This window comes from Danio rerio, chromosome 1 (genome assembly GCF_052040795.2).
Source record: "Danio rerio strain M-AB ecotype USA chromosome 1, GRCz13ab, whole genome shotgun sequence".
NCBI lineage: Eukaryota > Metazoa > Chordata > Actinopteri > Cypriniformes > Danionidae > Danio > Danio rerio.
The window spans coordinates 59,519,630-59,540,319 of NC_141021.1; the positions used below are offsets into that span (position 1 = coordinate 59,519,630).

The 20,690-nt window shown below is 36.7% G+C and overlaps 2 protein-coding genes and 1 pseudogene across 3 annotated transcripts; all 3 read right to left on the bottom strand.

Annotated features, from left to right (window-relative positions):
• Window positions 1-289: 289 nt before the first annotated feature.
• LOC100149931 (GTPase IMAP family member 8-like) lies at window positions 290-6,547 on the bottom strand. The gene is made up of 3 exons (XM_087238075.1): window positions 6,421-6,547; window positions 5,030-5,860; window positions 290-2,045 (listed from the first exon to the last, which is right to left on the bottom strand). The coding sequence occupies exons 1-3, from the start codon at window positions 6,437-6,439 to the stop codon at window positions 1,348-1,350; spliced, it is 1,548 nt and encodes a 515-aa protein (XP_087094201.1). The 5' UTR covers window positions 6,440-6,547; the 3' UTR covers window positions 290-1,347.
• A 7,025-nt stretch (window positions 6,548-13,572) lies between these two features.
• LOC147847065 (GTPase IMAP family member 7-like) lies at window positions 13,573-14,641 on the bottom strand. The gene is made up of 2 exons (XM_087238377.1): window positions 14,605-14,641; window positions 13,573-14,522 (listed from the first exon to the last, which is right to left on the bottom strand). The coding sequence occupies exons 1-2, from the start codon at window positions 14,639-14,641 to the stop codon at window positions 13,702-13,704; spliced, it is 858 nt and encodes a 285-aa protein (XP_087094503.1). The 3' UTR covers window positions 13,573-13,701.
• A 2,930-nt stretch (window positions 14,642-17,571) lies between these two features.
• Window positions 17,572-19,663, bottom strand: LOC147837573 (galectin-4-like; annotated as a pseudogene). The gene is made up of 4 exons (XR_015477296.1): window positions 19,652-19,663; window positions 18,743-18,825; window positions 18,519-18,708; window positions 17,572-17,727 (listed from the first exon to the last, which is right to left on the bottom strand). The product of XR_015477296.1 is annotated as a galectin-4-like, transcript variant X1 (transcript).
• Between the last annotated feature and the right edge of the window lie 1,027 nt (window positions 19,664-20,690).

The window sequence follows — 20,690 nt, forward strand, 5'->3', positions numbered from 1 at the left end:
ATAAACTAAATTAGTTTATGAGTGTGTATGAGTGATTCCCAGTACTGGGTTGCATCTGCTGTGTAAAACATATGCTGGAATAGTTGGCAGTTCATTCCACTGAGGCAGCCCCTAAACCGAAGGAAAAAGAATAACTGAATATAAATACATTTTTTGCACAGATCCACAGTGCTTATACTTTTGAGAGAGGTAAGTAAACATATGAAGGAATTGTAATTCACTAAATTAATAAAACATGCAATATGATTCACATACAGAATTTCAGAATTATCATCAGCAAAATACAATATTAATTAAAACACTTTTATTCTCAAAATAAAACATCCTAAATCCACAAAACAAATATTTTCTTGAATACTGTAAAAATTAAATCAATTTAATATACATTTAAGTAGGAAATAATCAATTTTCTCTAACAGAAATTACATTTTAGATGTGCAGTATCATTGGGTCCAGCCTAATGAATAATTATCAACTGTACATATTTAATATGCTTATCCTCTGCTGTTGAAAGAATAATCTGGACCCCTGTTGTCAAATTCAGTTCCTGAAGGGCTGCAGCTCTGCACAGTTTAGTTCCAACCCAAATTAAACACATGATCAAACTAATTGAGTGCTTTAGGCTTGTTGGAAAACCTACAAATAAGAGCATTGAAGCAGGGGTGGAGCTAAACTCTGCTGTCACAATCACAGAGATCACTATAGAACTACAAATTTATTGTTATTTGGACTACATATCCAGTCATGGACCGTTCACGCGCACCTGTTTAAGTTTCCCTAGATTACACATACACAAAAACATAGCTGGAGGGTCTGATTACAAGGACTATTTAAACAGCACACACACGCATCATGGGCTGAGTCTTGTTTAATTGTACTGTGTGCATTGCGATGCATTTTCCGTGCTTTGCTTTGCCATGTCAGACCCTTGCTTTGTTTTATTGTTTATTTCTGTTTGCTGCCTGCCTTTGACCATACGCCTGTTTACTGACCGCAACGCTGGATTACCTGTATGTACCTGTTTGACCCTGTTGATTATTGCTTGCTTGTCCATTCTCCTAATACACCTGCATTTGGCTCCTCAACTCTGTTGTCAGCATCCTGTTCACATTACATCTGCAGGGCTATGGCAGGTTGGTATGGTACTAAACTCCATCCCTAAACCTAATCATCAATGGAGAGGAGAAAATCAAACTAAATTGTATGAATAAGATCGTATAAATTCATACGGATTAGCCACTAAATTAAAAAGTTAGGAATGGTATGAGATAGCATTGGTATTTCCCAGCTGTTTGTCCATATATTTTGTTCATATATATAGTTTGTTTGTTTTATTTCAGATGTTCTTCATCCATCAAGTCCACTCTGAGCCACCGCAGCAGCAGCCAAAGCCCCGATCAAGAAAATAAACACTGCTTTCCACCAGTTAAATGAGTTTTCATTCACTTTTTCGCTTTTATAGCTCATTTTCACAATGCTGTAGTGCTTTCCTCCATTCTCCTCCACCATCTTCTCAATCTTCTCCATCAGTTCAGTGACCTGTGTTTGACTAGTCATGTCTTCATTGTTGAATGAGTGAAATCTGCCTCCAAACTCATCAGCAATGGCCTGGAGATCTTTATTTTCACTGATATACTTGTTCAGTGGTTTTCCCTTCAGATGATCAGCATGGGTGAACAGAATGATGGTGTAGCGAAGAGCTTTCACACCAAAGTTCTCCTGAATCCATTTCACTGTGTTTTTCTCTTCTTCTGTGATTATTTCATCCAGTCTGATGTTCAGCAGAAACACATGAGGACCAGGAGCAGATAATTCAGCACACTTCTGAATTTCATCCTTCATCTGTTCTCTTGTCATTGATAGATCGCACAGTATTGGGGATTCGATTACTGTGACGTTTCTTCCGCATGTGTTTGCTTCTTGTTTCTCACAGGTTTTATTTATCTTATTCATTTTAAATGCATCACTTTTGCCCAAAATAGTGTTTCCTGTTGAACTCTTTCCTGATCTGCTTTTTCCCAGAAGAACAATCCTCAGATCGGACCCTGCACACAAAATGAGATGCAAATTAGTTATCTGACTTAATGGAACCTATATGGCTCTTTTTACTAGATTTAGAATAGGTCTCTGATGTCACTAGAGCGTGTGTGTCAAGTTTCAGCTCAAAATATCACACTAATAATGTTTTCTAATTCTCTGAAACTGACCCTTTTAGGCATTGATCCTAGATGTGGCATTTTGGTGACTGTCGCTTTAAATTGTAATGAGATTGTGCTCTTTTTAAAAAGGGGCGGAGCTACAAATGCCTGTGTGTCAATATAGCGGCAGCTTTAAAACAGGACTAACAACATCTGTGTTAAAAAGGTCTAATTGTAGTGTTTTGGTGACTGTCGCTTTGAATTTAAATGAGATTGTGCTCTTTTCAGAACAGGGCGGAGCTACAAATGCCTGTGTGTCAGCATAGTGGCAGATTCAAAACAGCACTAAAGATATATCTGTGTAAAAGGTCTAATTTTAGCGTTTTGATGACTGTCACTTTAAATTCAAATGAGACTGTGCTCTTTTCAGAAGAGGGCGGAGCTACTGACGCCCGTATGTCAGCATAGTGGCAGATTTAAAACAGGACCAATGATATGTGTAAAAATGGTCAAATGTTGGCATTTTGGTGACTGTCGCTTTAAATTCAAATGAGATTGTGCTCTTTTCAGAAGAGGGCGGAGCTACAAATGCCTGTGTGTCAGCATAGTGGCAGATTGAAAACAGCACTAACGATATTTGTGTGAAAAAGGTCTAATTGTAGCGTTCTGATGACTGTCACTTTAAATTCAAATGAGACTGTGCTCTTTTCAGAAGAGGGAGGAGCTACTCACGCCCATGTGTCAGCATAGTGGCAGAATTAAAGCAAGACTAATGATATGTGTAGAAATGGTCAAATTTTGGCATTTTTGTGACTGTTGCTTAAAATTCAAATGAGATTTTGCTCTTTTCAGAAGAGGGTGGAGCTACAAATGCCTGTGTGTCAGCATAGTGGCAGATTCAAAACAGGACTAACGATATATGTGTGAAAAAGGTCTAATTGTAGCGTTTTTGGTGACTATATTTTGGTCTCTTTAACAGTTAAGGTAAATAATAAGTTGAAGAAATGACACAGATTTTGATATTTAAAGCATATGAGATTTTATCAGTCAAAACACCGAAAAATATTTAAAAAATTTTAAAAACGCAGTATTCTTTACTTTGAAATGTTATATAGTATACAATATTACTTACAATTACTTATTTTTGTTTAGATCAGGCACTGCAAAAGAAACAATTTCATGACAGGCTCATTGTAAATATGGGCAAAATATTTACATATCCATATTACATATGCAAATATCCAGCCTAAATTTCTGGATAGCGCGAATTATGAACTCTAAGGTGCGTTTGGTTTAATTATGTCTGAAAGCTGAAAGCTACGAGGTGGTATGACGCAGACCCCAATGGCTTCTGTTCTTTCTCGCTCTATCGATTGACTGCTGACCTCCATGTGAACAACTTTTACAGTGTTACTAGTTTGCCCCGATGACACACCAGTAGACTTAGGACATGGAGCACAGCAGACTGCGAAACCAGGGGTTTGAGTCCTTCGATGAACGGTTCCATGAAGCAGGTAAAACACAAGCAAATAAATAAACAACAGGCAGAGAATGTCGTAAAAAATGAAAATATGGTAAAATTATGGCTTTTTTTTCTAGATCAGCTTTTGCAAAACGCTATGATTGGGTTTGGGGAAGAGGGTAGGTTGGGTCAGTTGATCTGCTATTTAGTCATTCAGTCTTTCAACAGCAAGCAGGTCGACTGAAGAATGAGAGTGTGTGTGTGTGAGTGTGTGTGTTCTTGTGCCCTCTGGTGGATTTATGCGAGAAGAGCACTTGCAGGAGACATTTGAAATCAGCAAAAAGTGTGCAAACCAGCCTCTGGCGGATTCACAAAAAACTAAAACTGTGAGAAAGCATCATTCCAAAGACGTTTTTTGTGCTCCTCAGAAATGTAGACTGGGGTACATATTCACAATGAGCCTGGGTTGAACAATTTGTAAATTGGTTTCAATTCGGCTTAGTCTCTTTTTTAATCCGGGGTAGCCTCAGCGGAATGAACCGCCAACTTATCCAGCACATGTTTTACACAGTGGGTTCCAGCTGCAACCCATCTCTGAGAAATTGCAACACATCTTACTTTATCAAAAAAAAAGATGTACATTATTTTTTTAGAATAATTATTATGTGATTTTGAATTATTATTATTTTGAGGATTAAAACACTGTGATATGACTACACTGCTAAAAAATAAATTTTATTTAGATTGTTTTGTCTTGTTTCTAATCCAAATATCTACAAATTCCTAAACTGAGAAGCATTTTAAAGACAAGCACAACTTATTGTCTTGTTTTCAGAAATAATGACCTAAAATGATTTGATTTTTTTCCTCAAAACAAGCAAAATAAAATGCCAATCAGGGTAAAGTGAAATAATATTTTTCTCCTTTGACACAAGATTGTTCCACTTATCCCCTTGGTGGATTATTTTACTTATTTTAAAGAAAAATGTATTTAATTCGACATATATATATATATATATATATATATATATATATATATATATATATATATATGATATATATATATATATATATATATATATATATATATATATATATATATATATATATATAAATAATATGTCAAATATAATATACATACATACATACATATATATATATATATATATATATATATATATATATATGTCAAACATTTGTAAACAAGAGAAAATGTAGAAATAAGCCTAGGAAGAAGTAAAAAATAAGAAAATCATGTTTTTTATGATGCATATAATGCAAAAATGTGGTTAAATGATCTCAAATGTATGCAGTAACCTTGAAAATTCAATAAATATTTAAAATAATACAAATATATAACAATATATCTTCACATAAAAAATCTCCACTGAAACGTATCATATTCAGTCATAAATATCTAAATATTTACCTGTTATTGAACAGTTTTCTATCGTCGCTTTCTTCTCCTCCTGGATCAAACTGACTTCAAATTTCCTGCTAGTTTCACTTTCTCCTGAAGACTTCTTTTCACCGTCATTTTCTGCAGTTTGCTCTTTCTGCTCACTCTTATTGTTTTCCTCCTCTCCGACACGCAGATCTAACCTGTTCTCCTCTTTCTTCTGTTCAACTTGTACATGTTGTATCTTCACCTCATCTTCGCCATTCTCCAAGCAGATCTCTTTAACGTAATGCTCTCTTCTGTTCTTCCTCACCACCTCCTCGATGTTCTCCATCAAGCTGGCGATCTGCTTTTTATCCCTCTTATTCCTATGAATAATAACGTGACATTTCTCCTCAAAGAAGCTCAGCAGTTCTCTAGTCTTTCTGCTCAGCCTGAACTCGATCCACTCTCGTTTCGACATCGCTTCTTTTCCGATGAACAGCACCATCGTGAACCTGAACGCTGATCTCCCGAAGTGCTGGTGGATGGTTTTGACAGTGTTTGCCACGTTGTCTGTGAAGTTCTCCAGGTTGATGATGAGCAGGAACACGTGAGGTCCAGGAGAACAGAGATCCAGGCTCTTCTTCATCTGCTTCTGCAGCTCTTCATCAGTCAGGCGAGTGTTGAAGAATCCTGGAGTGTCGATGATGGAGATGTTTCTGCCTTCAACTCTTCCTCTCTGTATCTCACTCTCTCTCGTTCTGCTCTCTTTAAACACCTCTTCGCCCAGTATTGCATTTCCTATTGTGGTCTTTCCAGCTCCGCTTCTTCCAATCAGCATAATCTTCAGCTCCAGGAAAGCAAGAGCTTCGTCAGACTCTGGGAGAGTACAAAGGAAATCAAAACTTTACCATATTGATTTGGTTAGCTCAAATTGATTTGTGGTCAACCATTTATCTGAGCGTGTCATAAGTAATCTTTAATAAATCACAGGTTTATGTAAAATGCACACATAAAAATCAAACATTACACTTAATCTCAATAACTTCAGTCTAAAATTACAAAATATAAATAAAGAGATGATATCTTCTCCAAAATAACTACAATAACAGATCACACACTTGATAGCCTCACAGCACACAGACATTCATGCTGTCTATATGTCAACAAAGGGTTTACAACTTTAGTTATTAAGTTGTTAGATCAAATATAGACACACCTTTGATGTATATAAGTACTGCTTTTCCATGAAAGTCTATATATACAGTAGAATTAGGCTAAATCACAGACCTTAACACGAGTTTAAAGCAGACGAGTGCTATTTTGAGATCAGCAATGATCTGGTTAAACTGGTTTTGTTTGTGTGCGTTTTGCTTCTGAACATACAGAATGAGTGTAATGGTTGGTTATGATTATAGCAGATTAATTCAGAGACGTACCTGTGAGTGTTGAATTCATCTCTCTGTGCTGGTTTTGCTGGACGTCGGCAATTTTCAGAGTAAATCCAGAGAAACGGTGAAGTTTTCTGAGCTCGAGTTGTTGTGACACTGAAACTCCCTCAATTGTGATCCGCTCATGACAATAAGATGAGTAATGCCTTGGTGTGGCTCACCTAAAGCATCCTGACACATATTTTATGTTTGTTTTTTTAAAGCCATATTTATTGGAAGCATTGATTTGTTAACCAACGCAATCTCACAGCAATTCGTAACTTTTTGATTTAGTGGCTAATTCGTATGAATTCATGCAATCTAATTCATACAATTTAGTACGATTTGCTCATCACCCAATGACGGTTGGGGTTAGGGGTGGGGTTAGGTGCCACGCCTCCTTTTTAAAATCGTACATTTTTGTACGATTGAACTCATGCGAATTTGTATGAATTAGCCACTAAACTGACAAAATGTAAAATACTTACGTTTCCTCATGAGACCAGGCTGGTATAACTGTTCAGGGTTTAAATTAAGTCAAGTTAATTAATTAATTTAATTCAGATTTAATTTATTCCATCAGCTCTACTCAATACTAATATTTTTATGCCTAAAATTTGAAAAACGTCATATTTTTGATGCTTGAGTTTATCTCTTTAATAGAAGTTCACGTCTATCTACAGCTATTTTTACAGATTTCAACAAATCAAAGTTATTTTGTAACTGAAACTCCCTCTATTGTCATGATTTTAATTAGTTTTTTTTTTCTTTTTGGTTCCACTATTAACTATTAATAATTTGGTACAATGCACTTACTGTGTACATACATTTTCACAATGTATTTTTTTTAATGCCTGTAGCTACATCTGTAATTAATGTCTGTAGTGACATTTATAAGTACACTGTTGTTAACCCATCCCTTACAACCTAACCCAACCTTAAAAAACACCTTCAAACCTGTCTCTAGCATGCCTTAATTCTACCTCAACAGCAGTGTTTTGCCATTTAAGATAAACATAATACTGTAAATTTCATTTCATTTTCATCCGCTTTTCTGAAACAGTATAGTACTAGGAGAGAACTCCAGACTTCCCTCTCCCCAGACACCTCCTCCAACTCCTCTTGGGGGATCCCGAGGCGTTCCCAGGCCAGCTGAGAGACATAGTCCCTCCAGCATGTCCTGGGTCTTCCCCAAGGCCTCCTCTCAGTGGGACAGGCATGGAACACCTCCCTAGGTAGGCATCCTGAAGGCATCCGAAACATGTGCCCAAGCCACCTCAGCTGACTTCACTTGATGTGGAGGAGCAGTGGCTCTACTATGAGCTCCTCCCGGGTGACAGACCCCATCACTCTGTGTGTGCGCCCTGCCACCATGTGAAGGAAACTCATTTCGGCTGCTTGTATCTGAGATTTTGTCTTTTCGGTAATGACGCAAAGCTCATGACCATAGGTTATTGTAAATACATTGCAATTATATTTGGTTTATATTTGCTGTAAGTAGTTAAGGCTGTTTAGTGTAAATTGAACATTAAGTATAGAATACATTTGTTGGTGCAATAGCCTAGTGGTTAGCGTGTCGACATATGGTGCAGTAGCATGTCAGGGCATCCCATGTTGAATCCCGGCTCGAGGACATTTCCCTACTCTCTCCAACTTCGTTTCCCATCTAAATACTGTCTTTTCTAATAAAGGCAAAAAGGCCAAAAAATAAATCTTTAAAAAAAAGTAGAGAATACACTTGATTTGTTTTAAAGTAAAGCTATTATGTCCAATTTTACACGTTTAAAAATGCATCTCTGATGCCTCTAGAGTGTGTATATGAAGTTTCAGTTCAAAATAACACACAAATAAGGTTTTATGACTCTCTGAAACTGACGCTTAGGCTTTGATTTAGATTGTACCTATAAAGGGTGGAGCTACAAGTGCATCAGCATAGTGGCAGATTGAAAACAGGACAAATGTTATCTGTCAGGGTGTGCTTCATGCTTCTGTCAGTCTATGTTGCTCCTGTCGCTGTTCATTTGTGCTTCTTCTAAAACTCCGTCTATGCTGACATGATCTTCAGCAGCTCAAACACTCTAATGGCTAATGGACAGACGGCTGCTTCTCACTCAGGGCTGCTGTTTATGCTAATGAGGGAGAGATGGGCACTAGTGGGCGGGGCTTTCCCCCACTGATGACAAGCACAAAAGGAGAATGTCAATAAAAGTGCTTCTGCAGACTGTTTTTATCAAGTCTGATTATATAGAAAAGAATCAATTCACTTTCACCATAAGAGGCTGGATATATTCACAAACTGCTGACACACAACTGTGTTTAAACCCCTTATAAAAGTGATTTTTGCATAATGGATACACTTAAGTTCATGTAGAATCCATAATAAAAATTACAAAAAATTAAAACGTCTTTTTTAAACAGTAAAACAAGCTGTAATTTCATTGACAGAACTTAATCAAGCTGAACAGTGAAACGTCTCTGAATTCTTTAGCGTGTTTCAGTTCTCCACCCTTCGGCACACGTTTAACCTGTTTGACTATTAGATCAGACGCAGTGAGCTACAACTGAAGAGTCATTCATGTCTGAGTCTGTTTACTCAGGATTCAGGAATTTGCTCTGCCGTCTTTCTGTCATTATGATCACTGAATAGTGAGAATCCTCACCCTCACAGTGAGACCTTTCACATTCTGGCAGAGGCATTGAAAGGAAGCATAGGATAAAGAATAATAATCATTTTAATGCATAACAAACTGTTTGTAGGGGGGCGTGATGGCACAGTGGGTAGTACTGTCTCCTCACAGCAAGGAGGTCACTGGTTCGAGCCTCGGCTGGGACAGTTGGCGTTTCTGTGTGAAGTTTGCATGTTCTCCCTGTGTTGGTGTGGGTTTTCTCCGGGGACTCCAGTTTCCCCCACAGTACAATCACATGCGCTACAGGGGAATTGGGTAAGCTAAAATTGTTTATTGTGTATGTATATGGATGTTTCCCAGTAATGGGTTGCAGCTAGAAGGGCATCCACTGTGTAAAACATATGCTGGATAAGTTGCCTGTTCATTTCTCTGTGGAATCAAAAACTTTTAATAGTTTGTCAATGACATTAATGGCGATATATATAGTTCTCAGTATAAATGATCACACTCCCTTTTGCAAATTAATGTTTTTATCCATTTCTCAGTGAATATAGACAACATATGTTGGTGCATTTGAACACCAATTTTTATTTTTATTAAACACTTATATTCATTAAAATAAGAGTTTGGACACACAACATCTTTAAGAATAGAAAGATAATGCATTCAATTCCAACGAGTTACTGCAATGAAATAAACAATACAAATTACTAAATTTCAACACATTTGTACATGTTTTAGGTTTTTCTTGATTTTTCATGTTTATTAAAATGTAATTAAATATTTTTCCCCAACATATTAATATATGTGTGCTAATCTTTTTACATTGATCTGGAGTTATTTTCCTCAACGTATGGAAACCAATGATCTCTCCTGCAGCGGCGGTAAATGACCGCTAGAGCGCGCTGTCAGCATTAGTAATGACGGCCAGAGATCAAATCAAGCACCAAACAACACTTGATCATGTCACATTAATAAATGTCGATAGGTGAAAGGTAAGCCTAGTTTTTTGCATTTTAAAAATTTAACTTTGTCATTTTTAAAACATTAGAAGCTGTAAGAAATACTATAGCCAAAAAGACTATGGACTGTTGAAAAGCCTTGAAGTTTTACTCTTTTTAAAGACTTTTACATTTACTTTGTTTTTAAAAATATGAATTCGTTTTCAATGCCCCTTCGTATATAGTTCACTATAATAATAATAATAATAATAATAATAATAATATAAAAGCACTTTCCCAGTGATTGGGTTGCAGATGGAAGGGCATCCGCTGCGTAAAAACGTGCTGGATAAGTTGGCAGTTCATTCTGCTGTGGCAACCCCGGATTAATAAAAGGACTAAGCCGACAAGAAAATGAATGAATGAATGAACAAAAAAGCACCAAACATCACATGCTTGCGTTTTGTTTGTTTCACTAACTGTTTTCTTTTGAGAAAGGTTTCAACTGCTTTTTTTTTTGTTTGTTTTGTTTTTTTAGAGATGTGGAATTAAAATATCCTCCATTGTTCAAGAGAATTCATTTAAAATATCACTTGAATGGTGAAGAAGTGAAAATAGCTAGTATTTTGTTGTTACTTGTTGACATTAGTTAATGAAATATGAGTGAACTTAAACTAACATTGAACAACTGTACTTTCATTAATATTACCTAACGTAAGCAAACTCTGGGATGAATGTATCGTCCATTGATTTTACAAGTTAGTAAATGCTTTTAATAACAATAATTAATACACGCTTATTGTTAAGTGTTACAGCAAAAGTAAGTATAGATAAAATGGAAGGTGGCATTTTAAGAACTAGCTATATAATGATGGATAAAAAATACAGCATTCAGTCTCATTCTGTTATTAATTCATGCTTATTTGATTGTTGTGCTGGAAAAATGGTAATAATGCTCACAGCATCATTCTTTATTGTGTCAGTAAAAGGAACATATGCTAATGTGAGGTGAAAGTCCTCAATCAAAATCAAAGCACTGGCTTTTTATGCAAAGTCAGATGTAGGTCACATATTGTTTTGTATCTGTGACAGTCCTGCTCTGACTACCACACAAGCATTGGAACACAAACACACACACACACCTTGGCTTACTTTTCTCTGTAAATAGGCAGTACAATACAATCTATGTTTGGTTTCATTTATACAATTAACAATATACTTAACAATGAAGCTTTTAAACTATATTTTCTATGACGTTTTAGAAATAAACAAAGTCACATTAGGTATTTCCAAAGAAGTCTGTAAATATTTGCCATTTCAACAAAGCAGTCTTTAAATATTTGCCATGTCATTAAAACATTAATGTGTAAACTACTGTAGTTTTTGGCATCGTTCAGCTGCAGTCTCTCTCTCTCTCTCTCTGCTATTAAAATGGTAAGTTTTGGTGTGTGGTGTGCTGTCTGGCACAAAATGGCTGCAGTCACGTCATCTAGGTGGATGCTGCACACTGGTGGTGGATGAGGAGATTCCCCCAAACAACTAGATCTATCTACATATCTAACACATAAATAGCAAAATCTCAAATGGCATAGATTTTTGTTGTTATAACAATACAAATCATCTTATCACTTTTAATGTGGCATTTTTACAAACATTAATCACATTCCTCTTTGGACTAATACATTACAGTGTATATCTAAACAAAGTTAGTATAGATAGATTTGCATTGCTGTACATTAGTAAAATATTCATGCATACTGTGTTAAAGAAAACAGGCGGAATTGGGCTTTATTCACCAATAATCCTGACCCATAATTGGGATTTGTTTGAATTGGTGTCAATATTGTTTATTTTGCAGAAAGCTGCAAGGAATTGTATATACTGTATGCACATTCTTGAAGTTGCAGAAATGTAGGTAAAGTCCATGTCATAATTGCTATATAAAAAACTGTGTTCAAAAATAAGTATTTCTTTTATTTGCAGTTTCTTAAGAAGCGTTTGAAACCAGGTAAAAAAAAAAGTGACACAGGTGTGTGTATATATATATATATATATATATATATATATATATATATATATATATATATATATATATATATATATATATATATATATATAACCTGCCATATACATTTCTTAATAATAATAATTCCTTACATGTAGTGCTTTTCTAGACACTCAAAGCGCTTTACATAAGGGGGCGGGGGTGGGGGGGTCTCCTCATCCACAACCAGTGTGCAGCGTCCACCTGGATGATGCGACGGCAGCAATTTTGCGAGACCGCACACCACACACCAGCTGATTGGTGGAGAGGAGACAGAGTGATGGAGCCAACTATGATATGGGGATGGTTCGGAGGCCATGATAGACAGAGGCCAGTGGGCAGATTTGACCAGGATGCCGGGGTTAAACCCTTTAAAGACCCACACAGACTGCAAGTTGAGCGCCCCATGTGGGCCACACTAACAGCACTTCCAGCAGCAACCTAGTTTTCCCATGTGGTCTCCCATCCAGGTACTGACCAAGTGCAGTCCCGTTTAGCTTTAGTGGGCAATTATGGGAGAGTTGCAGAGAGCTAGCTGCTGTAGAAAAACAGGGGTAGCGCATTTTGTCAGCTTCAAATGTCAATCTGAATGAACTACCACTCTAATTAACAAATTAAATATAAAACTAATGATGAAAAGAACAATTAATAAGGTAGTAGTTCACTCTGATCAATATTTGAAGCTGCTACGCCTTTTTCTATTCACCTTATTCTTCGCCGACGAGCGGGCGCAGCCATTTGAATCTTTTTGGCACGAGACTTCCGGTCTCGTTTTGCTGTTTGATGTTTCAAACTGATATTTCCTTGTTATATTATTCTACTTGGTCTGTGTAGTCATGCAAACATTTGTTTGTAGAGCAAGTAGTTTGACCGTTTTTTGCCGTTTATTATTCCTTGTCATTTCTCCCATAGGCGACTGAATCGAAAGTTCTAAGACAATCGCGAAAACAGGCGCACTTCCGCATTTTAGAATAAGGTCAATATTGTTCATAGACTAGTAGTTAATTTCGATAAATATTTGAAGCTGACAATATGTGCCACCCCTGTTTTTACATTCTTATTTAATGTGGTCATTCTGATAGACATTTGAAGCTGACAAGATGTGCTAACCCTGTTTTTTAGATAAAACATGACAGATTAAGCTACCAGTAGCACATTCTGAGGAGGTACTGTAGCACAGATTGTCAGAACACGGGCTGTATTTATTCATATATTTATGCAATGACATCAATTTTCATTTATTTTATTTATTGTTTAATGAAATTCTTTGACCTGTGAGTTACAATATTTGGTACAATCACACATGGAAAAACAGTTATGCAAAAACATAGTAGGCAAGTATATTGTTTTAAATTTATTTTAACAAATACATGTGGATAAGCCCACCAACAGCACAAACATGTCATATATTACACATCTGGCAGAAGTAAAAAGTATATTCTTTATAACACACACACACAACAACAACAACAACAATAATCAATCAATCAATCAAATTAATGAAGTGGTCAGACAATATTGTGATTAGGAAATCAGGATACTACGCTGTACTACTTTACTTTATTCGGTAAACCCATTGTACATGTTATCACACCTATTTTTTATACTTGTGTACAAATCATTTACTTCATAATGTTAAGGGTAAGAGTTTACTTACTTTTTAAGGTCAGCTAAAAAACTATATTTTATGTTTTTGTTCGGGGGTATATTTTCTTGCAAACGCATAGACTCCAACACCAGCTGCTAAGGCTGCTATTGCAGCACCACTTGATGCTGCTTTTCCTGTTGTTAAATTTACAACTCCCATATTAGCAATTACTGCTCCACCTGCTGTTCCTAACACACCTCCTACTACAACTCCAGTAACACATTTTCTGCGTAGGATACCATCCTGAGTCACCTTATAGTCCTGCTCAGTGTATCTCCTAAAGGAATTCATCACCCTCAGTTTGTTAATCTTGTCCAGGAGTTCATCAACCTGAGCACGATCTTCATCTTTGTTGTTAAAAACATGAAAACCTCCTGAACACTGATCAACGACGGACCGAAGTGCTTCACACTCGCTCAGATATTTCTCCATCCCCACATGTAACTGATCTCCCTGAGTAAAGAGCACTATTGTTTGTTTTAAAACCTTTGGTCCAAAATTTTCCTGGATCCAGCTCACAGATTTACTGACCTCTTCTGAAAGTTTCACACCCAGCCTGACCACCAACAGAAACACATCAAAACCACTATCTGTACAATCAAATATCTGCTCTATCTTTTTCTGACTTTCGTCTGTAATCTTCTTCACTGTTGTATCATAGAGTTTCACAGTGTCGATCACAGTCATTGTACCTCTGTTCATCTCTGTACTTGCTGCTGTGCAAATTTTGGTTGTAGATGCATCATAATATCCTTCTTTAAACACCTTTTTTTCTCCACCTATGATGGTGTTTCCTGACGCACTCTTGCCCGATCCAGTCAGTCCCAACAGCACAATTTTCATATCCGAAACTGTACATAAAATTGGCACAGATAGATAAATTAACAAACAGACAGATAGATACTGTAAATATAAAAATTGGTAGATACTTACTTTCAGGAGGTTGATCTATGCTTCTCTTCGTCGGCATTGTGTTCTATAGTCTCTCTCTCTCTTATGAAGAAACTATTTTTTTAAATGAACAAATTGCATAATAATAATAATAATAATAGTAGTAGTAGTAGTAGTAGTGGTAGTAATAATAGCAAAAGTTAATAATGAATAACAATGGACAATAATGAACATCTACTTACAGCTAGTTCAGGTTGTCTGTACTCAGCAGCTTTCGAAAAAAAAAATGTTGAACTGCACAATAATGCATGTAAAGAGCCTCCTGCTAAACACACACACATGCACACACGAACGCACACACGAACACACACACACACACACACACACACACACACACACACACACACACACACACACACACACCCTCTGGCCTCTGTTGTGGTTTTAAGCTATATTTGAATACAATCTGTGTTTTTCTAACACTGTCAGTGATTAATGGTGTGATTTAATTGATTAAACTTAAACATAGCTAATAAACACAAAAACACTATATCAGTGTATTGTGTTGTAAAATGAAGACAAACACATAAAACACTCAATGTGTCAGTGAAAACAATTTATTTAAAACCGAAAGTGCAGGCTTTTCATGCAAATCAGGTCAAACACTGCTTTGCATTTTTGGACTACATTAGAAACACACAGAAAAACACACATCCTGATGTTTCTGAAGATCTTTTCTTTCTGTATCTGTGTGTGACATTATAATCTGTTGGATTTTATTTATAAAACAAAACACGTTTGACTGACTGATCGTCAGTTGGTGAAGTTTGTTCCTAGCCCCTGTCGCCACTGTCTTGCTTAGTTTGGGACTTGTAGAGCAGCGCATCGATGGATAAACTGAACTTCAACTCTAAAAACTGGATTGCTACAGTATCAACTTACTATAATCTTCTATGTGAAGCTGCGTTGACACGATCTACATTGTAAAAGTGTCAGAGAATAAAAATGAATTGAATTAAATCTGTGAAACTGAAAACTTATTGTTTAAAAAACATTTTATGTTTTCATTAGGGATGTAACGGTATCAGAATTTCACGGTACGATAATACCTCGGTATGAATGGCACGGTACGGTATTTATTGAATCATTTACAGGAAAAACAAAACTAATGAAAATACTCAAAAAAAAGTGCCAAAAGTGTTTATTTATCTTAGCACTGAATTTATTAATGACATACATATTAGCCATCTATCTGTAAGTTTCGAAACAGGAACTTCAATTTTTCAATTTTAATAACAAAAAACTAATAAACCATATTAAAAAAAAAAAATTATTTAGTATTGTTGAAAACTCATCACATTCAACATTTAATCACTCACTCACTTAGATAGAGATGGGTTTAAAGGAAAATTATCATATAACTATAATCTGGTAAAAGCTGGTATCTCTGGGTATTTACAATTTCCCCTGCAACAGAAAAAAACCCTCTCGTTTGGGACTGAGGTTTCTGGGACAGAGAGATATGATTTAGCCAAGGTTGACAGCAGTGGGTAACGTTGTGCATTGTCTTTCCCCCACTTGAGAAGACAAGCCATGAGTGAGATAGAGGTCTCTTTGCGGTACAAGTCAATGTCTGCATCAATCTAACAAGTGTGCTGTGTTCTGCAGTCCCCATGACTGTTTTTAGTCGTATTCCCTGACTTATATTTCACCACAGTCTGGCAGTGCCTGCATATTGTTTTTGTCTTTGTCTGTCACCTTTTCTCCTTTTTCGTATCTTTTTAGAAAGAAACCGAAATGCTTCCACACATCCGATTTAAAACCCGCTTTAGGTTCGATCATTTCCAGCTCTTTTTTTTCCTCCCTACTAGCAGCACACTCCATTACTGGATCTGTAGTGACAACAGACCGCAAAGGATGATGGCCACGCCTAGGCTGATGGGAATTGTAGTTCCCGCTACCTCCCGTTTGCTTCATTCGCCAAAGCAAACTTTTCTCAGAAATATAGTTTTATTGAGTCATGCAACTACGGTAATATTAAAAAAAATTACTATTGCGGTATGACGTATTTACAATATTGTTACATCCCTAGTTTTCATTATTTTAGTTTTCATTATTTTAGATATAAGATTAGAATGAATAAACCATTCAACTAAATCACATTAAAGTTATGTACAATTTGCAATGACATGATGCAAATTTTTTTTTACTAAAGGTATTAAACCAGGGGTGGGCAAACTCAGTCCTGGAGGGCCGGTATCCTGCACAGTTTAGCTAAAACTTTAATCAATCACATCTGCTTATAGATAACTAGTGCTCATGAAGACACTGGATGCATCCAAAACCGCATACTTCCATACTGTATGGTACGCTAAAATCAGTATGCGAGCCGATTAGTCTGTCCAAATTCATAGAATTTAAAAATCCGTATGCGAGAAGTACCCGGATCACTGACTACTTCTGGCGAGATTCTGGAGTGCGCATTCCATGCACGCTGCGCTATCTCATAATGCCGCACGAGAAAATTCATGAATGGGAGTGACGCAGGTAGGTCATGAGAACATGCCAAAATGGCGAATGTAGTACGTCCGAATTCCATTCATACTGTTCACATTCATACTGTATAGAACATACTTTACTAACGGCCGAGTAGTATGCTTACATTCAAATGCAGTACCTACCGAGTAATAGGCAGTTTTGACCGCAGCCACTGATTAGCATGTTCAGGTGTGTTTGATTAGTGTTGGAACTAAACTGTGCAAGACACCGTCCCTCCAGGACCGAGATCGCCCACCCCTGTTAAACACATGCAGGCAGTCTATTTGTTGTATAGTTTTTTAATATAATATGCATTTCAAATTAATATGCAGACAAGAAAATCATAATATGTATATAAATATAATCGGAATATGAATATGCTGATTGCTGTCTAATCACAATCATTTTCTTTTGCAAACTTTCTGACACAAGTTTATACAGGCGTATGTAGCTTCAGTTTGTCTCATATGAATAAACTCTTCATTGCTGCACAAGGCTCAGCTCCACATTTCCACTGACTTCCACAACATCCACCTCCTCCAGTTTAGTAAAGCGGTGGCTGAAAGTCTGAGTGTGTTCAACATTAACAAACACCTCATAGTGTTCACGATGGCAGATAATGCTGAGCTGCAACACAGAAGAGACAAACATGAGCCATCGTCCAATACTGCAAACTACAAATAAAGATTTCTCCCAGCCACTGTCTACTGGATTTCAACAGGAAAGACCTTGATAAACTTCAAACAAAGATATTTTTAGCTCTTTACTTCAATGCAAAAGACAGATTCAAAAGGTTGAGTGATGGTTTACTCTTTTCAGTGCATCATGGCTTTTATTTTACAGGGCTAATGTAAACACAACTGGCTTGTAAAATGCTTACACATTTTTATTACAAGATAGAGAAGATAATCTTAGATAATGAAGAATGAAGAGATTATGTTATCTCTGTGAGTCAGGTCTGCATGTTGTCAGTGTGTTAGAAATCTTCTGTCAGTCTATGGAGACTCCTGCTGCTGTTTATTTGTGCTTCATCTAAAACTCCACATCTATAATCCTCTTAGTCTGTTGACATTATCTTCAGCAGCTCAAACGCTCTAATGACTAATGGACAGACGGCTGCTTCTCACTCAGGGCTGCTGTTTATGCTAATGAGGGAGAGATGGGCACTAGTGGGTGGGGCTTTCCCCCTCTGATGACATGAACAAAGGGAGAATGTCAATCAAAGTGTTTCTGCAAAGTGTTTTCATCAATAGTGATTAGAACAAACACAAATAATTAATGTTTACTATTAGAGGCTGGATATGTTCACACACTGCTGACACCCAATTGGGTTTAAACCCCTTATAAAAGTGATTTTTGCATTATATGTTCTCTTTAATTGTACATTCAAGGATAAAGAAAGTCAGATGTGGGCGTACTTGCAGCATTTCTCCTTTATTGAACGGTGTGATTTGATAACGCTCCTCGTCGCCCCATTTCCCGTGCTCATAGCTGTTGCAAACAGTCACACTCTCATTCACACGAATGCCATAGTAGAACGCTATTCCCGTTATGTGCCGAAGAAAAATCTCCATTCTGTTGGAAAAACAAGAAGATTATCGGATGAAACTTGCAGAGAATTTTTCAATGATTTTTGTCAAACCCTTCAGGATTGAGGGCGCCCTGGATGAGGATGACTTTTCCAGTCTTTAATCCGCCATCAATGATGCTTTTGTATGGGACTTTCTGAATGTGGGTGAAAGGAAATTACCCTTAATAACTGGTTTCTTTTATTTTTGCCCCAACACTGTTATTATAGATCAACAATTTATCATTTCCTTGAAGTAATCACTTTATTTAATTTCTGATGAGCAGATTTCTGAGATGCAAACCGGGAACATTTTAGTTGAGTGCTCAAAATAGTATTGAGATCTAACTTAAGAATATCTCCAGGTCCCTTTAAGGGAAGTCATTTCACTCTGTGGCCATCTTTAAAATGCATCTTGGACAGTATGCTCGAATGGGGAAACATCAATTTCTCTAAAACTGCTTGCCAAGCTTATACTGTATATAAATTACACATTAGAAATCACTAATAAGATTAAACAACAGCTGTCTCTTTAGTTTAGTTTCTAAATGTTTAAATCACACAAAATCTACAGAAACTTACGTCTGAACCAAGCCCCTCCCCTCTGAGATTGTCAGTCTTTAGCAATAGCTGATTGGCTCCTCCACTAGAAGGTGTGGCTTTATTCGCCATTTTGACCATTAGACTTTTCCCCATTCAAAACTATCCAAGTGACACGTCTTGTGTATTCTATTGTCTACATGCTACATTCCTGGGACTGATTGAGCGCAGCTGATCCTCATTGGAACTCTCCATTTAACCTCATTCATTCCTCCGCTCAGTGTGAAGTTTTGGTTTGCCCCGGCTGTCATTCCCAAGCAGTTTCCCTGTTGTTTGTTACAGGCTTGTTTATTGACCTTGGACTGACTGTAGTATCTGAAGTTTATCTGGCTGCTTTATAGTACCAGGCTGCTCACTGCCTGCCCTGACCACTGCCTGCATCACCATAGGGTACATGCTGAAGTTCACAATAACAGGTCACCAGAAGTTTATCAGCATGGGAACAGCACTAGCTCGGCATATACCCCATTGAGATGGTTTGCTGTCATCCTCGACCCTTGCCCGTCATTTACTCTGCCCTCAGGAAAGTTATCACTGTGTGTGAGTTGGTCTTTATTATTGCTGTTACAATATAGAGTATGCACTTTAGTATGGTGTAAAAGCTATTTACTACACTGCAAAAAATGCTTTTCTTGCTTAGATTTTTTGTCTTGTTTGTAGTTTAAATATCTTAAATTTCTTATATCAAGAAGCATTTTCTAGATAAGCAAAACATATTGTCTTGTTTTAAGAAATAATAGGCCAATATTAAGTGAGTTTTTCCTTAAAACAAGCAAAATAATCTGCCAATGGGGTAAGCAAAATAATCTTGTTTTTTCTTTTGATGTAAGATTATTTTGCTTACCCCATTGGCAGATTATTTTGCTCGTTTTAAGGAAAAACTCACTTAATATTGTGAGTTTTAAGGAAAAACTCACTTAATAATTTTATTTTTCTCAAAACGAGACAATGTGTTTTGTTTGTCTAGAAAATTCTTCTTGATTTAGGAATTTTTAGATATTTAGACTAGAAACAAAACAAAAAATCTAAGCAAGAAAAGCATTTTTTGCAGTGTATAAATTTAATTTATTTTCGGCTTGGTACCTTTACTATTCTGGGGTCGCCACAGCAGAATGAACCGCCAACTAATCCAGCATATGTTTGATGCAGCGGATGCTCTTCCAGCTACAACGCATCACTGGGAGGCACACTCATTTACACACATACCCAATTCCCCTATTGACCTTATTCTCCGCAGACGAGCGGGCGCTGCCATTTGAATCTTTTTGGCACGAGACTTCCGGTCTCATTCACTTCCATTCATTTTAGACATTAAAAACTGTTCGTTTCGCTGTTTAATGTTGAAAACTGATATTTCCTTGTTATATTATTCTACTTGGTCTGTGTAGTCATGCAAACATTTGTTTGTAGAGCAAGTAGTTTG